The sequence below is a fragment of the Myotis davidii genome, unplaced genomic scaffold (genome assembly GCF_000327345.1).
Source record: "Myotis davidii unplaced genomic scaffold, ASM32734v1 scaffold120, whole genome shotgun sequence".
In the NCBI taxonomy this organism is placed as follows: Eukaryota; Metazoa; Chordata; class Mammalia; order Chiroptera; family Vespertilionidae; genus Myotis; species Myotis davidii.
In genome coordinates this window covers 818993-828679 of record NW_006294778.1, presented here as the reverse complement: position 1 = coordinate 828679, position 9687 = coordinate 818993, and the positions used below count along the sequence as shown (strand labels likewise).

The window sequence follows — 9687 nt, the reverse complement described above, 5'->3', positions numbered from 1 at the left end:
AACAGTCCATACTTCCATTTATTGAATGCAGCGTTCGCTGGGCACATCGCAACTCAATACAAACCGCCCCGCAGGGGAGGGCATTGACTCTCATTCTCATCATTGTAAACACAACATTAATATTGAAGATTCAAGAAAATGGGTAAAAAGTCCAGTGTCTCCTCAATCTGTATAACAGTGAAGGTGCCTGCCTACCCTCTGGGCAGGTCCCATGGGAGCCTGAGGTCGTGACCTCGTCCCCACCGCAGTGAGGCGGGAACGAACACAGGAGCCTATGTGCTCGTCTCCAACATCTCCGAATGGACACGTGCACCTTCAGCATCCGCTCGCACGGATTACATTAGTCCTTCCACAGGCCTGAGAGGCTCGCACCTTTCACGTGCACCAAACCAGTCCCTTCGAAGCCCTTCCCCCAGGAATCAGTTGTTGCCCATAGAAAATGTGACCGCTTGTAAAACAGTTGGTTTTCCTATGTCCGCCTTAGCCCCGGGATTCTGGGGAGGGGGGAGTTCAAGGTCACAGGGGCCTTGGTGATGACCCTGGAGAAGGCTGCCCATGTTCAACCACTGGCTGAATTTGCCTCCTCCCTGCTGGGCCACTGTGGATAGAGGGTGTGGGTTGAGGCAGCTGATTTTTCCGTCAGAGCCTTAAAAGGTCAGATTTTCTATCTTGGATTCCCATACCAAAACAAACCAACAAAATCCGCCTCACTCCCCACCCCCAACAAAAACAAATCAAAACCAGAGTGACGTTGAGGACAAAGAACCAAACACCCCCGCCTCCAGGTCCCGCCACGCACAGTGTCCCCATCGGGGTATTTATTTATTTGTTTTTAGATGGTTGGTTCCAATCATCGGCTTGCCCTCATCTTGGGTACTCAGCTAGATGGCAGGGCAAAGACGAAAGTTTGACGCATGAAAAGACCCTTTTGCCTTTATTTCCTGGGATGGCTGACGCCCAGCACCCTCACTTCCTTTTTCTTAAACAGCAACGAGAACGTCCCACAGACCTGCTTGGTTGTGTGGCTTTGTGGTAGGATAACCCCATGGCTCCCTCTCACCCTTGCGTGTCCCATTCTGGAAGAGACCCTGGGGACGAGCTCGTTTTCCCACCTTCTGGGAATGCTGGGTTGTGGGGCAGAGCGGGCCTGGACGGATCCTTGTCCCAGATCTCTGTGGTGTAGGCAGCCTTGTTGGGCCAAAGAGACAAATAAAAACAAACCAAAAAAAGCATTGCTTCATTGTGAGTTCCAAGGCTGGGCCCCACACAGCAAGTGGCTCTCCCCCCGGCAGAATGTCTGTCTCTCCCTGGTGGTGGCTTCGTGGTGCTAGCTGTTGTTCTCGGCCGTGAGATATTTGAGGGCGGCAAAGCCATAGCGGCGGGACATGTCCTGCTGGAACTCTTCCTTCAGGGTTTTGAGACAGACGCGGTATTGCTTGTTGGACCGGAACTTGGTGATGTCGAAGCTGGGGGCGTGAGGCATGTGGATCATGTAGGCGTTGGGAAGCACGGTGAACTCGTATTCCTGGAAGGAGACAAGAGCAGCTTGAGCACCTGCAAGAACCCTGGGTCACAGGCGATGAATCCACCGGGATGACTGAAGAACTAGGGGAATGAATGGAGGCAGGCCATGAACCAGGAGGGCAGCACCACGGACAGCACCAACGCGGCCTTCCCCTGGCGTAGGACAAAGTGCTTGGCTTCTCTGAGCCTTAGTTTTCTCAGCTATAAAGTGAAAGTGATCATGCGGACCTTGGAAGATGAGGAATGATGTTGACATAGTGCTGGGCAGAGTTCAGGGCCCATAAAAGGTGCTCGATAAATGTAAGCACGTGCCCGTCTAGCTGCTCTGGAAAGAGAGGTTACCCTGCTCAATGAAATGAGGTCTGTTTAGGTGATTTCTCACAGGACTCGATGTGTGATCTGATCCGACAACCTCAACAGATCAGCACAAAGGAGGGGGCAGAGAAGGGACAAAGAAAAAGTCCCGTCTTGATGGACAGAACTTCGTCAAGAATAAAACTCTCACCTACACATCTAATTACAAGTCACACCCCCATATGGTGTCCCCTATGTGACAGGCTACAGATAGGAACTCAGACAAAAAGACAAAAATGTCTCTGAACAGCAAAACAGGTGACAAACATCTAGGACATGTCACTCAAAGGAGAGCTCAGCACACCTTCACTCAGCATCTATGTACGCTGGTTTTGGACATAATGTCTAATAAATCTTGGTCATCTAGTTGCCTGGCCCAGGGCAGAATAAACTGGGAAAGAGAAAATCCAGATGGAGGAATTCTGATGGCGGCAAGAAATGACAGCTGATGGTGAGAAAGGAGAGAAAAGAGCCCTAGCTGGTTTGGCTCAGTGGATAGAGCGTTGGCCTGTGGACTGAAGGGTCCTGGGTTCGATTCTGGTCAAGAGCACATGCCCGGATTGCAGGCTCAATCCCCAGTAGGGGGCGTGCAGGAAGCAGCCGATCAATGATTCTCTCATCAATGACGTTTCTCTCCCTCTCCTTGCCTCTCAGAAGTCAATAAAAAATACATTTTTTTTTTAAAAAAAAAGGAGGGAAAAGAAAAGGTTTAGTTGCCTGAGACATTTCATGTGGAGACAAAGAGACCTATCAATCCACCTGCCCCTACAGGTTTGGCTGGATTACCCATCAGGTGTGTCCCCGTTATTTCATGAAATCGCTGGAAAATCATGTTTGGCGTGTGCTATTGGCAAAGAGAGGAAAAGAAGCGAGGACTTTTCAAGGGTTCTGTCTAAATCGCCTAAAACAAACGTAGCCCGGTCTCAGTGCTGGAAAATAGGCTTTATTTGAGCCAGCTTCCCCCACTCCCCCCTCGCCCACACACACACACACGCTGCTGGCTGCGTGAATGCCACATTTCTTCTCCTCCAAGCAGAAGCCCAGGCACACTACACACTTCTGTCTGGGAGCAGCGCTGGGCCCCTTCCAAGGATGATGGGACGTGTGGAGACTACAGGTCATGCTTTCCGTTGTTAAGTACGGACACTGTTCTACAGCCTTCTGTCTCTACCAGGGCCTCTCAGACCCAGATGTTGATGGAAAACGCCTGGGACTGCTCCCAAACGCATTGGACCTGCTGGAGAGCGCTCGGGGTGACTCCGGGGCAGCCGGCACCCAGCATCCATCCTTTCCCTTGAATTTGGGGTGTTCTTGTTGAGAAACACTTCCACTGTGCTCCATGAGGAGGCGCCTTGGAGAACAGCACACGGAGAGACAAAGGGTGGGGTGGAGGGGCCCAGGCATCCTCCTGACTTAACCAGATTAGTTTTGCTTTTGTTTGTTTAACAGGGGGTTGACCGAGGGCAGTGTGTCTGGCCCACTATATTGTGTGTTTTTTAAAAATATATGTTTTTATTGATTTTTGAGAGGGGAAAGGGAGAGGAAGAGGAAGAGAAACATCTGTGTGAGAAAGAACCATGGATCGGTTGCCTCCTCTACATGCCCAACCGGGGGTCCAACCAGCAGCCTGGGGATGTGCCCTGACTGGGAATCAAACCAGTGACCTTTTGGTGAACGGGATGACGCTCAGTCACCTGGGCCACACCAGCCAGGGCTTTCCTGTGTGGTGTTTTTATAAATTAAGATTTATTGAACATGGCCATACACATTTCTTCAGATACTGTCTATGACTGAATGACAGGAGCAGAGTTGAGACCCTAGGACCCACAAAGTCCCCCCGACCCCTACCCCAAAACTGACTATCTGTTCCTTGGCAGAAAGATCGGCAGACTCTGGTTTGGTCTAACCTATTAGAAGCCTGCAGGAGACTGCTGCTGAAGTAGGTGCTCGGTAAGCATTGGCAGAATGAATGGAAGGGTTTCATGGGTAACTACAGCCTAAAAATATCACCCTTGGTTATGGGGCGGAATAATCAGCTGGATCTTAGCTGCACGCTGTGTGGCATTTATGACTCACAGGCTGAGTGGGAAAGGTCATCGTTTGCTTGTCTTTACCACCGGATTGAGAGGAGGAGGGGGTGAGATGGCTTGTCATGAGACACCCATATTTGCCTGGGTCTTGGCCTGGAACCCAACTCTCATCCAAGGACAGAGAGGAATAGTTTGGAATCGACAGCCCGAGGATTAGCACTGCCACATTCTCACTCCAGGTCCCTGAGGTCATCCCCTTCCCTCTCAGGTCTCCGCTCTGTTATCTCCAAGGCCCCTCTCAGCTCGAAGACCGAGGTTCCCCACCTCCCCACCTCCGCCTCTGGTCCACGCCATTCCACTCCTCTCACCTGTGCGTCCAGTTCCATGATGTGAGCCACCTTGTTCCAGCCAAAGCCCACAAACCTCCGGTCGTACTCGGGGCAGTCCCGTCTCACGACCACATACGGCTCGAAATCGGCCTCCCACTCGACCCGGTAAGGCGTGGTGGCGGTCCGCCACTTGGCGAAGTTGGTGGGCGCGTGGCCTTTTGTCCACACGTGGTACCTGGGACACAGGGAGAAGAGCCGCTGAGTGGGAGGAAGGAAGCTGAGCTCTCCAAGGGCTGCGACTGGGAGGAGGAAGAGGTGGATGCTGAGACAGTCCTTGCCGGGGGCTGACCTGTGTCTGCCCCAGAAGACAGGCTCAGGGCCCACCCAGGACCTGTGGATGCAGCCTCTTTGGGAAGAGGGTGGTCACATCTGCAGGAGACAATCTGCAGATGTGACCACATTAAGATGAGGCCAGCCTGGGTCAGGGCGGTGTCCTTGTAAGAAAAGGTGACCTGGCTACAGGGATCCACGGGGAAGGCGGCCGCAGGAAGACAAGGCAGGACTGGAGCGAGGCACCCACACGTCAAGGAACCGCAAGGATGGCGGCAGCCACCACGAGCCAGACAGAGGCAGGGAAGGCTTCTCCTCCGGCGCCTTCCGTGGGAGCAGGAACCTGCCAATGCCTGGATCGGGCACATCTGGCTTCCAGATCTGAGGGTACATTTCCATTGTTTTGAACTGCCCAGTGTGTAGTATTTTGTTATGACAGTCCCAGGAAACTGATCTACATCCTTTACTTGCAAGGAGACCCTCCCTGTGGAAGAGTAGATGAACTCCCGGGGGCTCTGTAGACTTGATAAGCCAGGAACTGCGATTTAGCCTCTCCCCAAGTTACTCCACGGTGGAAGGCGAGGGCTAAGGTGACCCTCGCGACATTACCTTTCTAAAATGTTCTCCCCCTCGAGGTAGATCCTGTGGATATATCACCCCTGTGATGGTGTTACTTTGTGTGGCAAGAGGGATCTTTGTAGGTGTGATTAAGGTTACTAATCAGTTAACCTTGAATTAATTGAAAGGGAGGTTCCTGGGGTGAGCCAGCCTGAATCCTGTGAGCCTTTAGATCTGGCTCCAGAGAAAGCAAAGAACCATGTGTCAGCTGCCTCTGGGGGCCACATGGCAGAGAACCAGCCGGGAAATGGGGACCTCAGTCCTACAATCTCAGGACACAGAATTCCGCTGACAACCAGGGAGCCAGCCTGGAGGAGGACCATGTACAGCCTCACCCACATCTGAGCCAGGTGGCACCTGAGCAGAGCATTCATTCAGCTTTTCTGTGTCTGGACTTCTCACTCCTAGAGACGGTGCCACAATACGTTTCTATTGTTTCAAGCTTTTAAGTGCGTGATGATTTGTTATTCAGCAATAGACATTGCTCATTCAACAATGGTGTAAGTTAGTATTTATTATGCACTCGCCAAAAAAGGATGAGGGAGGCAGCGCCCATGGTGCTGACAGGATAAAACCCACTTTCCAGGTGAATGCATGCACACACAAACAAAAGATCGAATTCAAGGCCAGGAGGCAGGCGGCTAAACTGAGTCGGCAAGAATCAGCTGAACTCCCTACAGTCTTCCCACCCTCCCATCCGGACACATAATGCCCGTCACCCACATCCGAAACAAAGCACGGGGCACGGGGAAGACAGAGCATATTCCAAGGACCCCGCCTGGGGCCCGTGGTGCTTTCTTTGGCCTTAATATGGTCCGAGGTCAGCCACAGACTTTTGGACCAACAGCTCTGGCGTGTGGGTTTCCGGAATCCAGGAGAGCTCTAGGCACCCCAGGGGCCAGCGTGGGGGCCACTCACCTGAAGGTGAAGAGAGTCCCCATGTCCAGCATCGACAGCAGCTCCGCCTTGGACTTGGGGAAGGAGAGCCGGTAGCGCAGCGTCTCGAACGCGGGGACGATCATCGCCTTCTTGGAATTGGCGAGGTCCAGCTGGATGACAGACTTCCTGCCAAGAGAGGGTGGGAGAGTTAGGGGCCCGGTGATGCCCAGCGATGGCCGTCCCCACGTGAGGGCGGGGAGGTGGTTGGCTCAGGTAGGTGCCGGAGGGAAAGCCCAAGTCAGCCTCTGGGTTCACATTTGGAGAAACCGAGGCCCAGGGAGGCCTGGCAGCTTGCTGATCCTCTCTGGAGTCCAGACGAGAACTGTGGTCTCTGAGCCGGAAAGTGGAGTCTCCCTGGAGACTGAATGGAGGGCAGGGCCGGGGACCCTCTCCCACTTCACGGCGCATGGCCTGCTGGAGTCAAGTAGGGTAGGCAGGTCTCCAAGGCTGCTCAGGGCTCGAGCCCAGCAGCTGGGTCCACTGGGCTGGCCACGCAGGAGCATCTGGACATAAGCTGATGACACAATGACCAATGTGGGCATTTGAGTCCCATCTCTGTGACTCCTCAGTCCCTTGCATCCTCCAGACCCTGAGCCTTTAATCTAGAGCGACCCTCCCCCTGCAGCCTGCACCCAGGGCTACTGGTACCCACGTGCTGGAGGGTGGGAAGTTTCCATCCTCTCATCCACTCCTGGCCAAGCCTGGCCTGCTCTGCTCCTTTGAGACCCCTCCTCTCTCTCCTGGATGTGTCTGCCAGTTCCCAGCTCTGTGGCTGTCACTTGGAAAGGGAGAAAGGTCTAGGGAGAAGGCCACAGAGCACGAGGCTTGTAATAAACACGGACAGAACCGGAATCCTGGTCTGTCGCTTTATGGCCAAGTAACTTAGCTTCTCATGACCTCAGGTTCCTTTTCCCCAAAACGGGGTGATCCCATCTCCCTCCTGGCGCTGCTGTGGGGAATGAACATGGTCAACGTCACGTAGGTACGGCCTGGCACACCTGGCGCATGGCAGACTGGGTCACCCGCTGTGGTCACTGCTGTCCTGCAGTGCTGCCATCAGTCCCTGGCTCTCTCTCAGCCTCTCTTTGGGCCATGACCGTGGTACCTTATTCTGCCTTCCCGCTCAGACCACTGGCCTCTGGGTCTCCAGGCCGGCATGGCCGTCTGCTTGTAATCTCTGACCACACAGTGGTTGATGCCTACCGAGGTTAACTGTATGTGTCAGCTGGCTAGGCTATGGTGCCCAGCTGTTTGGTCAAACATTCGCCCAGACATTGCTGTGAGGTATTTTGTGGATGAATGAACATTTATAGTTAGTTGACTTTACCCTCAATAATGTGGGTGGGCCTCATTCAATCAGTTGCAGGCCTTAAGAGCAAAAAGTGAGCTTTCCATTTTGTCTCAAGATGGTAACATAGGAATCCTGCCTGAGTTTCCAGCCTATCTTCTGGATTTCAGACCTGCCCATTCTCAGAATTCCTTAAAGTCTCCCCGTCTCTCTCTCTCTCTCCATCCATCCATCCATCCTATTGGTCTGTTTCTCTGAATAATCTGGATTGATACACTATGCTGCTTCTTGTCCAAGTAGTCACAAACTCACTATAACAATTTTGGACTGAATACTCTTAAAAGAAACCTTCGGCATCTACTGAAGTAATTCAGAACCTGATGGAATAATGGACAGCAGGGCAAATACAAGTGATTGGGAGCACCCAGCACAGGCTTAAATGAAGCCCGTCCCTCTGTGACGACCGTGGGCACCAGGCTCGACTTCTCCTGGTCACAGGTCCCTGGTCTGTGAAGGGGGTATGATATGATCTTGCTTATCTCGTCAATCAGGGCTGCTGGAAGACAAAATGACAATCCCTCGAGAGCCTGACACAGTGCCTGGCTTGGAATAACTCATTAACAAGTGAGTCCCCACCCCTTTCCCAGCTCAGCTCATTGGTGGGCCAGTTGCAAGAAAATGTGCCTACATGTATGCATGGGTGTACCTGTATGCATGTGCCTGTATGTGTGCACATGCGTGTGTGTGTGAGACTTAGGGAGGCTGTGAGGAGCCTCATTCCCCCAGCTGTCCCCTCACCCCCTAAACTGCTTCGTGTCAGCAGTATAGACATAAGCGGCCTTTCACCCAGAGCCAGGGGAGGCCACCTGAACAAGGCCTCTAAGGACTCAGCCACCTCCTCGGGCAGAGGGGAAGGCGGCAGCGGAGGGAGGTGGAGCATCTGCTCTGCTATGGGTGTCAGCCCAGCCGAGTCCTTTCTCAGACACATCCCTGAACGGAGACCAGGAAACAGGGTTTGCTCGGATTCCACTCCAGTTGCCAAGAAAAGGAGTCCTGGTGGACAGGCCTCCAGGGGGTGTGGGGACATCAGCCAGGTCTTGCAAATGAGGGGGTCAAGGCTGCCCACTGGAAACACACGCAGGACGGGTGAGGTCGGAGAGGGGCAGAGCCCAGCGGGGTCCTGCTCCTGTCTCGAGGCATGAACACCTCCAGGCAGAGACTGCCAGTCAGGGAGGGCAGGAAGGAAAGAGACGCTCTTGCCTCGATGGCGTGAACACCTCCAGGCAGAGCCTGCCCGTCAGGGAGGTCAGGAAGGAAAGAGACAGTGGGCAGGAGCTCTGGGGTCATTACAGGAGAAAAGAGCCGTAGTGCACGGTGCCACGCTCTGAGCCGGGGACTCTATCCATTGCCTCTGTATTACCAACATCGCCCCGATTCCATTACCCCGCTGCCCTGTGTTCACGGCCAGCGGCTGTGGCAGAGCTTCGGGGAGCTGCCTCTTCGTGGGCGCCGTGTGTTGTGCGGCCTTGGGTCCCGGGCAGCCAGGGCTCCTCAGTGAGGAAGGTGGCTCGGGGGGCCGACGGCCCAGAGTCATGTCCTCCTGGACATTCCCCAGCGGCCCTGTGGGCAGGTGACCCCTCTGTGCTGCGGTTCTCTCCAGGGCCGGGGACAGGGTTAGTGCCTGGACTGCGGGATTTGTGAGGATTAAATGGATTGTCTCACGGAGGGACTGAGGCAGTGCTCTAACGCACAGAACACACTTGATAGAGACCACCTGTGATGACGACATGGCCGTCATGGGGAGGATGGAGACGGGCCCACCAGGCAGCTGGGTCGGTCCACAGGGCAAGCACCGGACCCTCTGGTAGACCCGGGTAAGCTAGGTGTCCGCTTGGTGAGGCTGTGCCTGTGGGGAGGGGACTTAGCTAATCCTCCTCATCTGTAAGTGAATTGTGAGGTTCAATGACCACAGACTGCGCAAGTGCTTGCCACAGTGCCCGGCACACAGTAAGGGCGCAATCAACACTGGCAGTTACATACGGAGGATTGAAACGCTGAACTAACCTAAGGAAACGCCACCCGCGATGGCAGGCAGCCAGCTGGCTGTGCTCGGTGCCGCCCCGCGGCCGTGCTCAGATTCCCGTGCTCATTCCACAAGGACTCACAGAGCACCGTGCTGAGCGGGGACACAGGACGGGAGGGCGGCGAGGCGTCCTTCCGGGGAGCAGAGTGACGCTGACTGTCGCTCCCGTACAGCTCGGAACAGACTCTGCCC

The 9687-nt window shown here is 54.2% G+C and overlaps 1 protein-coding gene across 3 annotated transcripts in view; it reads right to left on the bottom strand.

The window, feature by feature from the left end:
* LARGE (like-glycosyltransferase) overlaps positions 1 to 9687 on the bottom strand; it is a 442315-nt gene continuing 432628 nt past the window's right edge. For all 3 annotated transcript variants that reach the window (XM_015567588.1, XM_006769319.2, XM_006769320.2), the window contains exons 13-15: positions 6104 to 6250; positions 4277 to 4472; positions 1 to 1525 (exon numbers count right to left, since the gene is read on the bottom strand). In XM_015567588.1, coding sequence (XP_015423074.1) covers positions 1328 to 1525; positions 4277 to 4472; positions 6104 to 6250 — 541 coding nt within the window. In that variant the 3' untranslated portion in view covers positions 1 to 1327. The remainder of the gene's footprint in view (positions 1526 to 4276; positions 4473 to 6103; positions 6251 to 9687) is intronic.